At 42.7% G+C, this 20,115-nt stretch overlaps 1 protein-coding gene across 1 annotated transcript in view; it reads left to right on the forward strand.

Annotated features, from left to right (window-relative positions):
• The window catches only part of LOC103373578 (band 4.1-like protein 2), a 24,138-nt gene extending 4,070 nt beyond the window's left edge, over window positions 1-20,068 (forward strand). Inside the window, exons 2-4 of the mRNA XM_008303492.1 lie at window positions 18,521-18,747; window positions 18,845-19,030; window positions 19,910-20,068. Of these exons, the coding sequence (XP_008301714.1) occupies window positions 18,535-18,747; window positions 18,845-19,030; window positions 19,910-20,068 (558 nt within the window). The 5' untranslated portion in view covers window positions 18,521-18,534. The remainder of the gene's footprint in view (window positions 1-18,520; window positions 18,748-18,844; window positions 19,031-19,909) is intronic.
• The last annotated feature ends 47 nt before the right edge of the window (window positions 20,069-20,115 follow it).

Consider the following 20,115-nt stretch of genomic DNA (forward strand, 5'->3'; position numbering starts at 1 on the left):
ATCAGTGGAGCAGGAAGTTTAGTCGTGGGAAGGCAAAATCGTGATCATGTTTGATGTTCAGTGTCTTAACTGTGAAGGTTAAGAAGTAATGTTTTTGTGTGCACATTGAGTGCTGTAAAACAAGAACAGCATGATGCATGATACAGGTGATGCTTTAAAGCTGCAACAGGTTCGTTTACGACCGATGATTTGTCTTCTGTAGCTGAGCTCTTTGTCTTTGCTGCTGCACTGAATGAAAGAAAACCGCTGCAGACGCCCTGATACGCAGATTTATTTATTTTTTATTCCTCCTCGCTTTTATCTTGCGAGGCCGGGAGGGCGAGTCGTAGAGACACGGAGGGATAAAAATAGGAAATCAGAGATGGAGAGGAAAGTACGAGTCGGGAGAAGAGAGAGGCTGAGCGAGGGCGACGCGGAGAGGCAGCGATATTGCTTAACCATTCGGAAAGGCTATGGGAACATCCCTGTGTGCGAGCGTATGTGTGTTTTCATGCCGACCCGGTGGGTTCAACAGGATCGCAACACGTCACATCGGCTCAGGCACACACAGATACTCCTACTGTCCCGCATCCAATCCGCCAAACGGCTCCGACTGTGTTTGTAGAAAAAAGGGGAGAAAGATCCAAATGCTCCCCGAAAGTGGTCACTAGTGCGCCCACAGAGCACAATCCGAGGCTTTCATCTCCTCCGTGGGGGGAGCCACAACAATTATTGAGGTGGACGTTTTCTACAGTGCAGCAGTCAGCCGTGACGGGCGAGTATTAGCCTCTAGCTTTCAGGGCTGAGCGGCCGGCCGGCGAGCTCTGCAGGACTCCCGATTCACGCAGGGCAGATCACAGAGGCGTGCATGAATGGAAACTGTAACGCAGTGTTCGGCTTATTGCGAGACGGCGAGCGGAGCCGGGTGGGCGCAGAGGGATGGAGATGTTTGATGGAGAAGGTCTGGTAGAGAGGGTCAGCTAAATGCCAAACACAGCGCCGAATAATAACAACAGTGTTATCCCAACTGGCTTAATAGCAGAATGCTGCAGAGATCAGTGAAGCTGTATTTCTCTCTGTCCCGGTTAAAAGAGCAGAATAGAAAAGTCCTTGTTGTCGAAGGGCAACATTTCACATCACAGAGGGAGAAACAGAGGGCAGGCTGCCTTCCCCAGCAAGTGTCCGGCTCTGAAAGAAATGATAGAATCGAAAACAGAGAGGCAGCGCAGGCCTGTGGCTTTGGAGCGAGGCCAGACATAGTTAAAAAGAGATTAATCAGCATAGGGTCACATTCTCACAGAGAGAGGCTGAGCAGAGCAGAGCGGGCCGCTGCCTTCATCTTTTAAAAGGCCACAACTCGGGGAGCAACACGAGGAAATCTTGGCACAGGCGTTCGCTTCAAGGCCCCAAAAAATATTGTGCTGCGAATGCTCGTATCTGATCGCTTGTCCTCAATGTGACTCCTGAAAACGGCAAACAAACGGAGCTTATTTCTCTGCTTTTGATCAACACGGTTCATGTTGTCCAGGCAGATGCAGTCCCACAGTTTATCACACTAGAAGGCTTTATTTCACTGTTTTCAAAGTCGTATGTTGCTGCACAACATCTGCAGGTTGCACGAGTCTCTGCATGCACATCGGTATGACTGCATCGCCCACCTGTGGAAAGCATTTAGAAATGATGAAACAGCTAAGAGTTGGGCATTAGGGATCGTTTCAGCCTAAAAAATGATTAAAGTCCTACAAATACTCACATCTAATGTCAATGTTCCTCAAAATCAAGAAAACCTGCAAACAAATGGAGCTCATTTCTGTGCTTTCGATCATTTTCCAGAGGCCTTGTTGCACAGGTGCTCTTGACATTTAGCAGGTAGATATCATCCCACAGTTTCAGTCGAGGGAAATTTGACACTGGAGCGGTTTATTTCGCTCTTTTAAAAGTTAAATTTTGCTGCACAGCGTCTGCGAGTTGCCCGAGTCTCTACACGGGCATCAATCATGCTGCGTCACCTGCCAACATAAGTAAGTTCGCAACCTGTGGAAAGCATTTAAAATGATGAAACAGCCAAGAATGTGCATTAGGGATGATTTCAAGCTACAATAAAAGGATATTATTGTGCTGCAAATACTCACAGCTAATCTTACGGCTTCGATGTTGCTCAAAATCAAGAAAAACTGCAAATAAACAAAGCTTATTTCTGTACTTTGGATCAACAGAGTTCGTTTTCTCTCTGACGTTTAGCAGGTAGATATAACTCGAGGTAAATCTGACTTTCAGACGGCTCATTTCACTTTTTCCGAAGACATATTCCGTCGCACAGCTTCTGCAATTTGTAGCTTGAAGGAAAATAAACGTCCCGTCACACCCTCCGTCTCTAACCTGCACGAGTCTCTGCTGCGCCGCCCACCTGCTCAGGTAAACTGGAAACCCTGATAAACGATAGAAACAGCAGGTGTGATGCATCAGGGATGACCTCGCTCATCAGCATCAGCGTGAAACTATCCTCGACTCTTTGCTTCTGCGTGGGAAGCCTCGAAGATGGACGATGCAGCCTCCCAGTTTAATTAAACGCTGGTTCGCTGATGTCTCACAGAAGTCTTCATCACGGTGCTCCTTTACTGCCTTACAATGCTCTCTGCTTGTTAACGTGGAAGCAGCCGCCTCCTCCAGTCGTCATATTACAGTGAAAGGCTAAAGCTACGGCTAATTTACACCTGAAGTCTGTGCTGTCCAAGAAAATCCAAAAAAATCATCCTGAAGAAACAGAACAAAACACTTACAAACACCTTTTAGTCTCTTTTCCACTCCTTTTACATCACGTGTTAAGAAATAACTAACACATACGATCCATTTAGAACTAAATCATGCTGTAAATGAGAAAGTTAACGTCAGTCCTGGTCCGCTCAAGTCCCAGTGATGGTTTTATTTTTGTGACTACCGACAGTGCACGGACTAAGACTCAAACCTACAGTGCACGTATGGAAAGTGTCCGTCAAAATCAGGCACTAAGAGGGATGCAAAGCGCCCAAATGAACCTATAGTACCGTGTATTAATAAACCAAATAGCATGTTTGCACCTGAAAGCGGTGTTTTAAAAGCAAATACGACATTAAGCTACATTTCTGCACAATAAAAGTACAGTAAAGGTTCACTAATGTGTTTTTAAAATGTGTTTTAGCAGATAAATTTACAAAGAAATGGCGTTAAGTGAACAAAAACACCTTTTCTAGGTTTGTCATCGCAGCATAATTCAGAATTTATTCCCGTTTCAAAGCTGATTTTGCAAATACAAGCAAGAATGAACTCATAAAGTAGGTTAAATAATCGACTTGAGCTTTTTTATTCGTCACTGACTCGTTGTGACACCGAGTGCTTGACGGATCCCTCCATCCATTTATTCATCAGTTTAATTGATTCATTCATTGAATATTCATTCACCGGTTTGTCTGTGAGGTTTCGGGAGCTCGGAGGGATGAAGAGGGAGGCACGGCTGGAGGCGATGGAAGCCAGAGGAGGAGTGTCCGGGGCAGGAAGGCCGCTAACTCGCTCTCATTAGCAGCTTTTGAGAGGCTCCGAAGTTTGTTCAACATTTTGGGAGGCGAGTAAAGAAGCCCGTGAATGTGTTTGTAGGGGAGAGGGGGAGTCGGTCAGCGGCGTTTCCCACAGCTCAGAGTGCTCCTGGTGGCTGGAAGCTCTGAAACCTGCAGAGTGGAGTGAAAGTCTGTCAGACGGGTTAAAAACACCACCTGAGGCAGCAATAATTAAAGGGTAGTGCATTAGTTTTTGACACTTTCTGTTCTCCGTGTTCTCCACATTTACACTTTTCTTCATGCCGATGGACGTGTTCGTGCACGTACATGCTGAGCAGCGGTTAGCGGCGTCAGTCGGCGTAACGTCAGCAGTGCAGTGGAGAGGAATGCGTCTTAGCTTAAAGGTCAACTCATGCTTTCTGAGTTTTTTTTCCACGAGGATCTGCATGACATTCGTTTCGCCGTCCCTGACAGTCTACGTGGACGAGGACGCTAACGGGGATCGTTTAATCGATTTATATATGTGTGTAATTTAAATAATTCAAAATGGCAGAAGACGAAGGCCGTGCATGTTAGGAAACGTACTGTAGATCAGCTGTAGCAGCCTCTGACTGAGTGTCGCTTTAATTTATAAGAGAGCGTTGTGGGAGTTTAGCTACCATGAGAAAGTCTCTTGTGCCGGTTAATGCCCACCGACCAGAGCTCTCGCTTCGTTAAAGTTTGCTGTCGATCGGTTTAAAAATCATTTAACATTTTTTCAGTCATTTTCCTTCAAAAAATGGCACATATCTGTGAAATTATATTTTTGCTGATTTAAAAACAGTAAAAATGGGGAAATATTCCTGTCACAAGCTGTAAAAATAGACGTAGCATTTAAAAAAATAAAACTATATATATTCTTTTGTCATTACCAATATTTGTAGTTTTGGCCTGAATTTTTTGGGTTAAAAATGTAATAAATATTTTGTTTTTGTAATTTTAAGTTAGCTGTAATTTAACAAAACAAGGAAAATATGTAAAATAACAGTTAAAGATCATTTACATATTTTCAAAGCTCAATATATTAATTTTTTATTCGAATCATGGCAGACATTCGTAAAATAATTCTATATTTATTAATTTAAATACAATGAAAATATTTTTTGTGCAAGTGATGAAAACAGACTTTTAGACATAATTTTTTGACCTTATTTACAGCTTTGGTTTATTTTGTTAGGGTTTGCATGTAAATTAACACTTTTTTGTTATCTCTAATTATATTTAATTCATTAGCTATAATTTCTATAAATATAATCTATAATTCTGCGTTGCTGTCTGAGACGCAGAGACACAAAAGCAAACGGAGGATAGAGATGGAGGGATGAGCAGCAGGAGGGTTGGTTCCTGTTTCCTGGTCGGAGGTCAGAGGTCGCCGGTCTGGATTAGCTGATAGGAGACGCCTCAATAATCCGTCTGGTCGTGACATTCGCCCGCATGAGAGGAGCTGCCCACTGCAGCATTTTTCACAGTCTGACTTTAAAGACGACGTGTCCTTTTGGAAACGAGGACATCTCACGCTGCTCACAGGGGGGGACGTCTAATTTTAAAGTTGGTAGAAAATGAACGGCGGACAGCTGTGACTCAGGGATGTGTCTGCTGCGTGACTGGAGAGCAGCACGCTGTCCTGGTTTGATTTGTTTGTCAGTCTGTAGGTTGTTTTCTTGATTATCCGACCAATCATTCAGCCCGTCGTGCTTGTTTTTGCCTGACAAACGCACCTAAACTTAAAAAAACATCCAAGGTTTAAATCCTACCAGATTTTGAAATGAGGTTGCATCTGGAGCTGCAACAATTCATTAATTAGCTTAGATAATAGAGTAATCATTCTGAATATGTTTTCTATTTAAAAACACGTCTATGTTCTGTCATTGCAGCTCCTTAAACGTGAATATTTTTCAGGTTTCTTTCCTCTTGTAAACACAGCCTGCAGTTCAGCCGAGAAGAATTTTCCTCACGTCGCTGTTGGTCACAGTCGAATCAGTCACGGCTTCTCCACTGTACAGAGCTGCACAGAATTTTTTGTTTTTCGCAGAATCCGGTTTGTGCAAACGGTTATTTTTAGAATTATTATTATTTTTTTTTTATTTTTTGTTTTTGGTGAAATATGAGGCTTTAACTTCCCGTCACACAGGTGGAGGACTGTGGGAAAGTTGAACGTCCAGCACTTGTTTTTGTCTTCACAGTGTCTGTCACTGATATTTTCTGTGATTTTGGAGATTTTTTTAGACGATAAGATGCTTTTCAAACCCACCGGCGGGTTTTGCGGTTCAGAGCATCGGCTCACATGATCTCATGGGGAAACGGACGGAAACCAAACGGAGGCTGTGGTTCAGCTCTGCAGTTAGAGGAAAAAACTGATGCAGAGAGCTGCACAGTAAGCTCGATTAGGACGATAGCTGTTGAGATGTGGTTGTTTATTTTTTAGCAGGAGCTGGAGGTGAGATTTTAACTGTCAGTTTTAATATCTGCAGCTGACGTCGGCCTGGAGGGCTGCAGAGTTCATCCAGATATCTGAGTCGCAGGAGCTGCAATGTTTGGATGAAGATAAAAAAAGTCACGACATGCGATCATAAACGAAGCGTAGAGGCGCTAATGAGACGTCTCGGCTTGTAAATCAGAAATGAGGAAACAGGAAGTGGATGGAAACGTCCAGGGGTTGTTGATGCTGCTCATTATAACCTTAGACTTAGAAATTACTGCGTTGTGAATTTATATATATATAAAAAAGTTGCTGCTGTTTTACATGTTTTTCATGTTTTATTAAATTACAGACAACATTTAAAATTTCTGATTTTTTTAAATTTATTTATCCTAACTGTTAAAAAAATAAATAAAATAAAAACTAAAAAAACTAAAAATAAACAAAAAATCAAGACCAAGTATGGAAGTATTATTGAAATATAAAATCTGTATTTTCACAAATAGTAATTTGTTCTTTTACAATGTTTAAGTGAAATAATTACACTTTTTTTGGGCTATATTTAAATCAGAAAGCATATTATTATTTTACAGATATTTGGCATTATTTGAAATAGAAAAAAAGTACATTAAGGACTAAGAAACCATTTGCTAAACTTATATAAATTAACATAAATTATAGATAATATCTGGTGAAATTATGGACCAAAAGTATTGATTTACATGCCAGCCATTTAAAAAAACCCTGCAAAAATCTGTATTTTTATGAATGTAATTGCTGCTTTCACATAATTTTACTGTTAGATTTTTACAGTTTAGCTGTATTTAAATGCACTGAAAGATAATTTGGAATCCTTTTGATTGATTTGTTTTATTAAATTATAAATAATGAATCGTCAAATCACAGTAAAAATGATTTAATTCCATGTTAACTGTAATAAAAACAAACATAATGCATTCTTCTTACCAACAAACTACAGTTTTATTATATTTAAATAAAGAAATATGTACATATATCATTATCTTACACATAATTGCAGTTATTTACATTTTTTAGCATCATAATATTCCACTTTTTCTTCTTTTTTTTACATGATTTTTTGTTCTCGTAACCTTGCTTCCAGCTTCTTCTTTTTTTTATTTGTGTGTGAATTAAACCGACTCGTCCTCTTCGACCTCCTCTGGTGCTGAACTACTGCCACAGAGTTCTGAGTTTATCCTGATCGTCTAATTTCAGCTCCAGAGGATGTTTTCTGCAGCAACGGTGCCCATGAAGTCATCTGTTTTGCCACAGAGCACCTGTTGTCGTCGCCGCCCTCTATGGGATGTGCGTCGCCGTAGTAACGCCACCACACCCTTTCTCCGTCCTCCGGCTAGCGGCGCCTTTCTTCCCGGCTTCTGTTCTCCGTCGAACTCCCATCAGCTCCCACGCCAACCTGTGCGACCCGCCCACGCTCGGGGCCTTTTGTCTCTCACGTGCACGCTCGTGCTCGCGCTCGTTCACACAGACGGGGGGAAACTCGCGCCTGACTGCTTTAATCACTGAATGGAGGAGTTTAGCGCTTAACAATAGTAGTTATGAGCTGAGCCATTATTCCCTCACAGCCCCACAGAAACACACAGAGGTGCAGGAAATAGAGTCCAGTTTTATTTAATTTAACAGTTTTTATGTGGAGGTTTTCTCGCACCAGATGTTTGTGTCATAACTTGAGTAATTTTTTCGTTTATGATAATAGAAAATGTCCACTTAGAGGTTTTTTTCTTTGCTTTAATCGGGTTTTTGGGGCTTGATTATTCATTATAGTGAACATCAAGCAAAGGCAACGAGTCTGTTTCACCCTAATTAGCAGGAAACTTTGCATTTTCATGTCATTTCTGATCATTTGATGAACAAAAATGCTCGAATGAATTAAACCCCGATCAACAAAACTGCTTCAAAACATAATAATTAAGAAAAAATAAATAAATTCTTATCATTTGGGTGCTGGGGATTTTCCTTTGACCCTGGATTAGGTCAATTAAAACCTATTTTTAGGAAAAACTCCATCTTTGTGTGTCATTACGATAAAGAAAACTGAACTCACAAGGAAAATGGAAAACATACGAGACAAAAATCAGCTGAATATTGTCACGCTTTTGTGTTAAAGACCTGAACGAAGCGCCAAAACAAAAGCACAAACTCAGAGCGTTCACCAAATGCATAGATTTGCTTTTTAAAAAAATGTTATTTTATGCTTTATGTGAGTTATAAATTAATTATTTTTAAATTTTGGCCGTCGTTTGACAAGAACCAGTGATTTTAAAGACGTCCCCTCAGACTGGAAGAAAACTGATCTGCGTTTTCTTTGATTATCTCACATAATCAATCAGATATTGGTCTAAATCACCATTTTGGAGTCTCACAGTTAAATGAACATGTTAACATTTAAAATACTTTGCTCACAGAAAAATCAAACATCAAAAAACTTCTAAAACTTGGACACAACAGAACTTTGGCTAGAAGTAGGGAGGACTCAGAAATGTCTTTTATTAGGATTATTTAAATTAAATTAAAAGTAAATGTTAAATGATTTCTTTCACAAAGCTTTAGAGAAGCTGTACTCATCATGTCGTGTGTCTGTGCGCTGCAGATATTTGACTATTTACATTCCATTTTTAATTAGTTTACATGCTCCTCTCCTCTGCTCCGTATAAACGCTGTCTGCAGCTCAGCCCAAAAAAAAAGTCTGAGAATTTTTGTCACGTGACCGTTGGTTCCAGCCGAGCCAAACACAGCTGCGTGGTTGCGTCGATTACCGCAGAATTTTTAGTTTTTCACAGAATCTGCTTTGTGCAAACAATTTGTTTTTAGTGAATTTTTAAATGTAGAATACAGCTGCAAATCTGGCAGTTCTTTCTCCTTCTAACAGTCTCTGATAAACGGGGAGTTTTGCCAGTTTCGTTAAAGATAAACGCGCCTCTCACACCCAACCACGGGTTTTGGGGCTTGATCATTATTTTCAATGCACCTTATAATGCAATATAATTTTCTTACGCACCGTATTTAGGCCTGCGGTGTTATTAGAGAGCTGGAGAACCGGCGCTGTGCAGCTGACAATAGCAGTTATGAGTGGATGGTAATAACACGGCGACAACACTAATTACACGCTGCTGGTCACCTAATAATCGGGTTTTGGTGGACTTTCGTTTGCTGGAACAGGAAGCGGCTGCGTCGGAGCTGGAGTGGTTTCAGGCTGAGATGAGTTGTAGATGAATGGACGGACCGGCCGACCGACAGACACACAAACAAACACACACACAGGGATTATCCTTTGTGTAATCCTCGGCGTGCGGGTCAGAGGGCAGCGTAAAGGGACGGGCGTGTTCATGGTTTTCACACCAACACTGTGTGTGCCTCGATTTGTGTGTTCAGATCGCTAAACGCCGCAGCCGGTTTGTTTACCGGCGATGCAGAAAGTAGGTGTTTACATGGAATCTGTTCATGTGTGTGTGTGTGTGTGTGTGTGTGTTGACGTGTTGTTGCGTGACAGATGGACAGATCGCACCAGAGGACGGCACAGATTAGGACTCTGCACTCTGGTCCTTTCAAAACTCCCAGTTCGGAAAGCCGTCCGCCCGGTGCCTCTGCGTTTGGGACGTCCCAGTGCGATCTGGATGGTTTTTAATTCATTAGACTGGGCCGTGTGGAGTTCCTCTGTTGACTGGACGGTCGGCGTGCACCAGCTGTCAGAAACGACTTTCGTAGCTCTGCTGAAACAGTGAACACGTGGAGTGACAGGAAGCAGCAGCAGCAGCAAGCGGTGCAGCTTTGGGGATGAGGTAGTTGTTACGTGAAGGTAGACGAAACCTCTCCAGAGGTCAGAACGAAGCGTTGTTGGAATAGTTGGATGTGGGCGATGCTAGCTTGTTAGCCGGTCTGCCCACCGCTTTGGTTCCTCTTCATATAATTCCGCAACCATTCGATGGATTGCTCTGAAACTTCACGTAGACGTTCGCGGTTCCTACGCGATGAATCCTGCTGACTTTGGTGCAGCTGCAGCTTTTTACGTAGCTCCACCAGCAGGCCAAACTTTTCAGTTATTTAGCAAATCATGAAAGAACTCATATTCTGCATGTGTACAGATTCAGCTTTTTTTTCAGGGGTCTACTAGAATAGTTTTAGAAACACGTTATCTTCCTCATGCTGGACATTTCTGAAGCTCCTCTTCTGTCTGAAACTAACGTCTCTTAAAGGACCCCCACTTCTGTTCTGATTGGCCCAACTGAACCAGGTAACACTGGTTTGTAAGCCCGGATCGATAACTAAAGGCAGAGAGACGTAGCAGAACCAAACGAGCTGCTGGTCAGGTGGTACGCTAATGAGTTACATGGTGATGTAGATAATTAACGGTGGGAAATAAGAGCCTGGGCTTGAGACAAGGTGTTTCAGACAGGTACGGAGAAAAAAAAAAAAACTCCCTTTAGCGTGACGTTTATGCTTCTTTACGTTTAATAACCGTCCCACTGTTGTGCTGTTGCTGCCCTCAGGATGAACGGTAATAATACCTTAGGTTCAGCTGTAATTTGCACCTCGTCCCGACCCTGTAGCAGCTATATTTAGTCCTGCAGTCGGATCTGCGGTCATTCAAACCCCATCAGTGCATCTTTCAACGTTATGATGCTAAATCACAATGAAGACTTTGTTGTGCGCTGGAGGGGGATGAGGTATGATGTCATTACAATACAGCTCCAGTGTAGGCGGTTTATTGTGTTTGCGAGGTAGACACCTGCTCTGCGGCCAATAAACTGCACCGTAAGCCGCCCAGGCACCGTTCTGCTTCCTTTATCGTACATTATAATATGCAAACATGCAGCCGGCGGTCGTAAAAAGAGCAATATTCAAGATTCCACCGTGGAAACTGAGACGTAAAGTAAAATGACAGGTAAAAGCAGTAGTACTCAGGTGTGAAAGGTACTAAGTCAGGTCTAAACACTTTAATGTCATCAAATAATAATTATAGAACTAATCTTTCTTTGTAGAGCACTAATAGAGCACAAAATGCAAGTTGCAAAGTGCTTCACAAACACAAAATTATCAGGAGTTGAAAGAAAAAGGACAAAAAAATGAAACTAGTTTTGCATATTCACTGTGCATGTTCCTTTTTTAGTATTTCATAATTAATATACTACTTAAGTATAAGGTTTGTTGTTATGTTTGGTATTAGCATCTTTAGCTAATGAGTCCAGAATATCTGGTCCAGTCATGAATAAACTTCTCATTCGCCTCCTAAACGCAGATGAAGAGCTCAGTGACAGTTCCTGGCTGCAGAAAAAAAACAGCAGCGATGTCTTTCGCAGGAGTTACGTAAGATTTAAAAGTGAATTTTTCTCTGGTCTTCTTCCGTAAAAGCTTTATAACGTGACATAATAACACCTGTTGCTGCTTTTACGAGCCCCAGACGTCTGCACACATCTCTGGCGTTCATGGGGCAGATTAGCCGCCGCCCGAGGGCGACTCGCGTGAGCAAACAGCGACGCAGGTTGGAAGGAAGCGACGTGTTGATTTGTCAGCGCCGCGGATGGATGCTGGAATGGAGGCGCTGGCCGATAAAGATCTGTTGTGAAGCGGGCGTCTTTGGGGGGCGAGGACGAGCCGGAGGGGAGCCGAGGGTCCGGCAGGAAATATCGGCTGTAAATCTGACGTGCTCTGAAATGGGTTTAGACACGGTAATAATCTCTATTGTCGCGCATGCACTCGTCCACTAATCTGTATTTTTGCTGCGGTAATCTCTTGTCCCCGTGGGGATTTATTGTTGTAGTCCGTGAATGCCGTTGCCGTGGTAACCAGTTCCTCCCCTCTTCCCCTCCCTGCCTGCCTCTCTCATGGCACCGGGGCGGGGCGGCCGGCAAACGCTTTTATTTTACATTAAAACTCGTCATATCTGCTTCTGTTGGATGAGATGTAAATCCAGCGAGGTAACACGTCGTCTTTTTTTTATTTGTTTCGTTTGCACACATTCGAGTCCGTCTGTTGTAATTTTTTTTTATCTCTTGGCGGCGAGCCGGGCCAGGAAGTTGTCGTTGCTATGATGACAACCCTAAAACCCAGTCAGACAGCCATAAAGCTCCGAGTCCAGGAGCTGCTGTGTGTGCATTTGTGGGACTCATGTGACTGCAGTAAAGAAAAAAAAAAAACACTCTCTAAATGAGGAATCTGGTCAGAAATATAAAAGTTAGCGTCTCCACCACAAGTCCACAAACTCTGGTGGGGTGGTGTTATTGTCACGGAGGTATTCTGGTTAACGGCTTTGTTTTCCGTCCGTAGGATGTGCAAAAGTTTTGCAGTCCAGGAATGTGAAGTAGTGGCTCAGTGTTGTGGTGTTTCTGAAAGGAAGCGTAAACAGGGATCCGGGCTGACTTTGTTCACTGGTCCCACTGTTTTGTTTAACTTTTGCATTTTGCTGCATCCAAAATATGCAGAGCGTCACCTTTTTATCAGGCTGGTTTTATCCCAAATCATTAGGGTCCTTCTGCTTGACTGTTTCTGGTTTTCTTGACACTTTAAAAAAAAAACAAATCACAGAAATTTAAAATGGTATCTGCTAAATCTAGATTGACATAAGATTTGTTTTTGGCACACTGGAGTCTGAAGCAGGAACGATTAAAGATAAAAGCCTGAAATTTTAATAGTAAATTCCAAACCCTTTGCTCTGTTTGGGTTAGGATGACCACTAATACTTTTATTCTGCTGAATTAGTCGAGAAAGTTGATCTAAAATAACTTTCTTTCCATTTTTGTGGTTGAGATTTTAAATTAAAGAGCAGTCTGTATGTTTACTTTTGGATTAATGTGAGGTGCAGCTACATCAGGTTTAGAATAAGTTTTGTTAATTTGTGAGCAAAGATGGGACTTTATTTATTTATTTTTTTAAATCAATGACATGATGAGAAATAACAGTGACATTTTCAGGCCTTTATCTTTTATTGTTTCTGACATTTTGTCCTTTAAACTGCCTCGAATTTAAATTTTTTTTAAAAATGCTGAAAGTGGGTCGAATTTTTAACATTTTTGATGATATAAACATTTTATATATCAAGCTAATATTTTACAAAAATAAAATAAAATATCTATATTTTGCATTATTAAAAAAATTCTGAAATCTCAGTAGAAATTCAAAAGTTCTAAAGATAAATTTAATAAGTATTTAAATGATTGTAAAGGTGCAGATAAAGGTTTTATTGTCTTTGATCAGGATTTTTTGGGAGTTAAACTCAGCTAAAGATAACTCATCTGAGGCTATATTATACTGTAATAAATGGTAATATAATTTCTGACTCCTTGTTGCGTCAGTTTGCTGCTACCAGGACGAGTTTCTTGGAGATATTTTGCTTTTTAAAATTCATGTAGTTGATCCTCTGACAGCAGAAGCTCTGTTCCCAGACATGCTTTGGATGCACTCAATGCGTAAAAATGGCGGTTTTATCACATGTTGGTGTTTCCCACTGATTAAGAATGCACTTGCATCGTTGGGTGGCGTGCATGCAGAGACTTGTGTGGTTGTTTTCTGAAGCTACAATTTACAGATGTTCCCTAAACGCCTCGCGTGCGGGCTAGGCGTCTGAGAAGCCTCTAGTCCCCGTCGGTTACAGCTCAGACTGCCTGGAGACCGGAGACAGGCTAGAGAAGAGTGAAATAATGTCAGGTTTGCTGAAGCTGAAGCTGATTTTATCTCTTTGCGTGGGCTGCGAGGAAACACAAACGCAGACCTGTTAAATGTCAGACGCGGCCCTCACAGCCAGCGCTGATGTTGACATATTTTTGAGTTCCAGTCGAGACGCTTCGCTTCCTTTAGATGATAAACATTATGAGGGAATACAGTGAAAGATTGAGATAGAAAGCAAAAAAGGGAGGGTTTTCCTACCAGATGAAGAGAAAAAGGAATTCTACATGAAGGGAATTGAGCTGAAGTGTAATTTCCACGCTGGAGCGCATTAATAATGTGGCGGTCGGAGGGCTCTCCTTCACTATCTCCACCCCCTCCTTCCCACGTTGACTCTCATTTTCTGCCCTCGTTTCTCCGAGCGATCGTCCCCGGGGGGGAGGCAGAGCTCCGAGGGAGGGAGAGAGGAGAGGATGGAGGAGAGAAAATGGCAATGACAGTTTGTAGGGCAGCCGCTGAGAGCTGAGAGCCGGGAGGTGGAAGTGAAGGAAAGATATTAGCAGGAAGAAAAGAGAAGGTGAGAACAAACCGAGAGAAACAGGAGGTGAGAAGAAGGAAAGGGAAGGAGATACAGGGGAGAACAAGAGGGCAACAGAAGCTACAGTAGGTAAGGCTGACAGTTCATTTAACCCTTCATTTAATAAAACCACAGACTAACAGGACAGGAGGAGGATGTGTGGAGTGCAGCTCTAATAACGGTGCATGAGAAGTTTTCATCTTTAGCTGCTGCTAAGCTACATCCTTCATGCTGCGCGGATCGTTTTCAGTGGATAAAAACACCAGATTAAAGAATATCAGATGAAATATTCACCAGCAAGCACTCGTAAGCTTATGGATGATGTGGAGACAACTTACCAAGTGATCAGAAAACATAAATACCTGCTCATGCTAGCTCTGAGCTTGCTGTGAGTCTGCAGGATGTTGTCGTGCCTTTTTAGACATTTGTGCCACTTTAATGCTGCTAATTGACCGAGAAATAGTAGAAATAACTGCGTGAAATGGACCACAATGCACTAATATAAGCATTAGACGTGGGGTGTGGCGAAGCAAACAAACTCTTAATGGACTGATGCTCTTCAACCGATCGATTGGTTGCAGAAAAAGTGAAATCTGCACGTTATCCGCAGATGAAGGTCGAGCAAATGTTCCACCTGCTAGCTTTATTAGCTTAGATTAATTCTAAATCGACATCAAAAGCTGCCATTTGCAGCGTATCGGATCGATTAAACTGGATGTTTTCTGCTGAAATGACGAGAACAGACTCTGATTGATTGGGTTTCTGATAATAGACATCGCTAAAACAGACGAGTTAGCTTGTGTTTTTAGAGGATACGCAAGTTCATGCTCGACTTTTGTCCAGGGTTTGAACAAAATGCAGCCACGCCGACGACTTCAGTGAGTTTGGAGTCGAGTAAAGACGAGTAAGGTTTGACTGAGCAGCGTCCATAAGGTTAAAAATTGGGAAACCGTGGGGGTGTTCACATGTTGTCGGATCCTCCTGCTGCAAAGAATAATGGGATATTTCCTTGTAAAACTAACAGTGGAGGTTGTTTGACCAGTAAAAATAGCAGCACATTGGTCAGTAAGTCAACTTTACACGTGACATCCATTGAGAAAATCAGCTTTTTGTAAGTTTAATAAGTTTAATTTAAGGTTGTTGACTCGTACAGTAACTCTTAACTGCATCGTAAAACGGTCTTTGAAACCTGCAGGAACCCTGTTTTTATGTGATTATACGACAGCCCACCTCCAGAAACATCCTGCATGAAGCCGTCTCATCCTCGATGAAGCAACAGAGTGACTCAGCACTTTTAACCCACACTTGACCCCAATTTTTTTTTGTCTTTTTTGCAAAACTCCTGCCACAGTCGAGCCAGCAGCGGCTCACGTTAGACGCTATGAAGATGTATTTTCCTGCCACAAACCGTTTGGCGTGTTTATACGAAGAGAGGCCGTAATAATGCCGCCGCTATTGTTTATATGGGCTGTGGGAAGAGGAGCGAGGGAGGAGGAGGAGGGGGATAATGCGAAGCGGGATTGAAAGGGGGGCCCGAGACCAGAGATGAGTGCAGAGATTAAGGGCGAAGAGAAAGAGGAATCCTGGGCCGGAGAGTAAATCAGAGGGGAAGCTAAGAGAGAGGGCGAGTTAGGAAGCTGTGAGGGAGGCAGAACAAGGTTCTCGGTGTTGCAGAGGAGCAGCTTGAAGCAGGACTAAGTGGCCGTGACGAAGCGCCGCCCGGATGCCAACTCGCACAAACACACATGGACGGACTGCGATCCCATTGAGAAGCACAGCGTCTCCGAGGAGTGGGAACTGCAGTTAGCGGAGCTGCTTTGATGACTCTACTCGAGGGTTTGGGTGAATGAGAGCGCCGGAGCAGAGCTGTTGCCTCATGCAACATCACAGAAACACCGGTTTAAAGCCAGTTCTACAGTGTCTGCATGGTGCACAGTTGTCCTTCTAAATACATCCACAATGCACACTGGTGATGTCTTCACTGTGCAGGACCGCTCAAATAACTTTACTGCAATGTTTTGATAAAAAAAAACCGAGTTAAAACTGAAAGATAAGCTCATCATTTACTGCTCCTTACATCCAAAACACATCCCAATGTCTATATTTTTGTTAAACCACTCCAAGCGTCGCAAATTAAACCTTAATACTTCATTATTAGATCAACTTGCTGAGGCTTTATTTCACAGGATTAAGTAGGGCTGTGCAGTTTGTGCATACACACTTTTAATACTGTCATCATTCTTTCAGTGTTCAGCACCATGTTTGTTGTGTAATGTCGCTGGGATTCCCTCCTCAGAACATGTCAGTGTTTTTTTATTTGCCTTTGTTTCACCTTTATCATGAAGTTCACTGCCTCTCTACACACCTACTCTCACATCTTCCTCCTCCTCCTCCTCCCTCCACACCTCATTAGCCAATCATGCGTAAGGAGACCGGTTTCTATTTTTACTCTGCTGCGCTGCACGTCCTCGCTTTTCATCAAAGGTGGAGGCGCAGGAAGAAATAAAAAAAGACGGTCGCAAATGCAGACGGCGCGATGAATAATAGAATCAGAGAGAGTGGCTTGTGGTAAAACAGGTCAGCATGAATGATGGCGATGGAGATGAGCTGCTTGTGCACAAACGCCAGGTAGATCCTCTGACCTCCGCTTCCCCTCGAGACGCGTAACGTTATCAACAAATCAGCGTCGCGCCGAATGAAAGCGTCCGCCGCTGACAGAGGGGAGCGTGCGGACAGCGCTGCCAGAGATATTTGGGTTGAAGAGTGTATGTGTGTGTGTGTGTGTGCTGACCACAGCTGCAGGGCAAAACCAGTGACTCACATGTTAAGAATCGAGTAATTCACCCTCCTTTCCCCTCATTCGTGTTGGTGTGTTTGTGCTTGTAACCAGCTGCTGACCCAGATGAAACTGTGACATAATGACATCCTAAACTATTGTGTTGTTCTGTGCTTGTGCGAGAAAAGGGGAGGCAGATCCAGAAGAGCTAATGTTTCCAACAGCCATGAGCTCATTTGCTGTGAGCCAAAGGGCCAGAATCTGCTAACTTACATAAGCCGAATATATTTAATTTTGCTCTTTTATTCCCCACGTAACTTACAGTACGATTAACCCTCTGGACCCCAGGCAGTCGCTGAGCTCATTCCTTGCTTGTGTCACGTTTTTCTCTGCAATATAAACTCCTGCACGTCTGTGGAAACAACAAAGCCATGGCTAGAAGGCGAGAGTGTCCACTGTGCAGTAAAACACAGTTCGAATGTGTTAAATCATGAAAAAAGTTTGATTTCTTTCATTATTTATTTTACAAAAAATTTCAAAGACAGGAATCAACATGTCCCAGGTGTTACCGTACTGGGAAGAAAAGCAGACTGTATATGTACTAACATTTTTAATTTTTTGATAATTTAAATTCGTCTGCTTTGTCTGAACATTGCCTGCAGTTCAGCTGAAAAGTGTCAGAATTTTTGTCACGTCACTGTTGGTCACAGCTGAGTCACTATTTGTTTCTCAGTTGCGTTGAGGAGCGCAGAATTTTTATTTTTTGCAGAATCTGATTCGTGCAAATGGTTAATTTTTGAGATTTTTTTTTTTTAAAAAGGAAATGCACATGATTGTGATTTTGATTTAAGGTTTGTTTTTTTTTTAAAGCTTAGATTTTGGCTCCGCTTTTGGACTGAAAATTGAAAATCCAACAATTCTTTTCTGCTTTTATTGAGTCTAGGCCTGATAAACGGTGGGATTTTTGTGGTTTTATTTAATTTTTTACCAGATAGCATGCTTTTTCTAAAACTTGGGCGGATTAATTGATTCCTTGCAACGACTAAATTCATCAGCAGTTCTTTTAAAAGCTGTAAAATAAACGTTGTCTGATTTCTTTCCTCCTCAGTGACGGTAAACTGAGTGTTTGAGGCTGTGAACCAACCAAGACACTTGATACTTTTCATCATTTTAAGACATTTCAGAGACCAAACAACTAATTGATTAATCTAGAAAATAATCTGCAGAATAACAGACAGTGAAAACGATCAGTAGTTATCTTTCTCTGCCGTCCTGTGTTGCTCCCGTCGTAGAAGGAACAAATATGCGACCATGTGGCTCATTTATAAAAGATACTCCGGTTGCACGCCATGAAAAATTCATATTTGTGCCTGAAATCAGTGGAACGGGCTCATTTTTCTTCATCTCCTCTTAACACACACATCGTTATTCAAGGCAAAAATATCGCAGAGCATCATTTTAATCTTGTAAAACGACGATCCGGCGACATAACTCTCATTTTGCCGATCTGTGTGCCGATCTAAACGCCCGCCCGCCGCTCTCCTCCCTCCCTCTCTGTGCAGGTTGACGTGTCGCCATGACAACAGAAGCAGGCTCTGAGACGGAGGTGAAGGAGAAAGCCGAGGAGTCAGCTGCTCAGCCGGACCAATCGGAGAAGGCCGCGGAGGAAACCAAGGAAGTAGCGAACGCCGAGGGAGAGGAGAAGGAGAAGGAGAAGGAGAAAGAGGGGAAGGAGGGCAAAGGGATATCTCGGTACCTGCCGACATGGCTTAAGAAGCAGAAGTCTCAGGTGAGGGTCCAGTCACGTCGCTGTGATTTATACAGAGTGAGAAGTCAGCACTGTGCATGGGTTTTAAACGTTTAATTCTTGTCCCTGACTCGCCAAGACCTCCCCGACGAAGGAGGCCCCGCCCACAGAGGAGCCCGTCGCCAAGGTGACGCAGGGAGAGGAGGGGCCTGTCCCGGAAGTGAACGGCCACGCGGAGGAAGTGGACGAGAAGGAGGACGTGAAGTCGGAGCAAGTGAAGGAGAAGGAGGCGGAGTCTCATTCCAACGCCAGCGCAGACACTGAGGTGGGGTCACACGGAGCAAAGCATGCTGGGAGATGATTATATAGAATGTAATTTATAGCATACGAGAACGTCATGTCGAGGCACTTCACATGTATTCACAAAGTTTGGATTCTCTTTGAGCACCTCTGTGGGAAGAATAAAACCTCCGGCAGAACCAGGCTCAGAGAGGGCAGACATCTGCTCCGACTGGTCGGGGTGAGGGCAAGAGGGAGAGGAAAGGGATAGAAGATAGAAAACAAACAGTATATGGAGAGTTCATTTGCAAAAACAGATAACTCCATCTTCACAAACCTTCAGAAAACCCATCTGAGACGATATCAATCAAACTGAAGTTATCTCTTTTTGTCATTGGAGTCAGATCCACTCAGCTTCAGTTTTACTGATNAAAATATCTATATTTTGCATTATTAAAAAAATTCTGAAATCTCAGTAGAAATTCAAAAGTTCTAAAGATAAATTTAATAAGTATTTAAATGATTGTAAAGGTGCAGATAAAGGTTTTATTGTCTTTGATCAGGATTTTTTGGGAGTTAAACTCAGCTAAAGATAACTCATCTGAGGCTATATTATACTGTAATAAATGGTAATATAATTTCTGACTCCTTGTTGCGTCAGTTTGCTGCTACCAGGACGAGTTTCTTGGAGATATTTTGCTTTTTAAAATTCATGTAGTTGATCCTCTGACAGCAGAAGCTCTGTTCCCAGACATGCTTTGGATGCACTCAATGCGTAAAAATGGCGGTTTTATCACATGTTGGTGTTTCCCACTGATTAAGAATGCACTTGCATCGTTGGGTGGCGTGCATGCAGAGACTTGTGTGGTTGTTTTCTGAAGCTACAATTTACAGATGTTCCCTAAACGCCTCGCGTGCGGGCTAGGCGTCTGAGAAGCCTCTAGTCCCCGTCGGTTACAGCTCAGACTGCCTGGAGACCGGAGACAGGCTAGAGAAGAGTGAAATAATGTCAGGTTTGCTGAAGCTGAAGCTGATTTTATCTCTTTGCGTGGGCTGCGAGGAAACACAAACGCAGACCTGTTAAATGTCAGACGCGGCCCTCACAGCCAGCGCTAATGTTGACATATTTTT

This window comes from Stegastes partitus, unplaced genomic scaffold, assembly GCF_000690725.1.
Source record: "Stegastes partitus isolate 25-593 unplaced genomic scaffold, Stegastes_partitus-1.0.2 Scaffold2017, whole genome shotgun sequence".
Classification (NCBI taxonomy): domain Eukaryota; kingdom Metazoa; phylum Chordata; class Actinopteri; family Pomacentridae; genus Stegastes; species Stegastes partitus.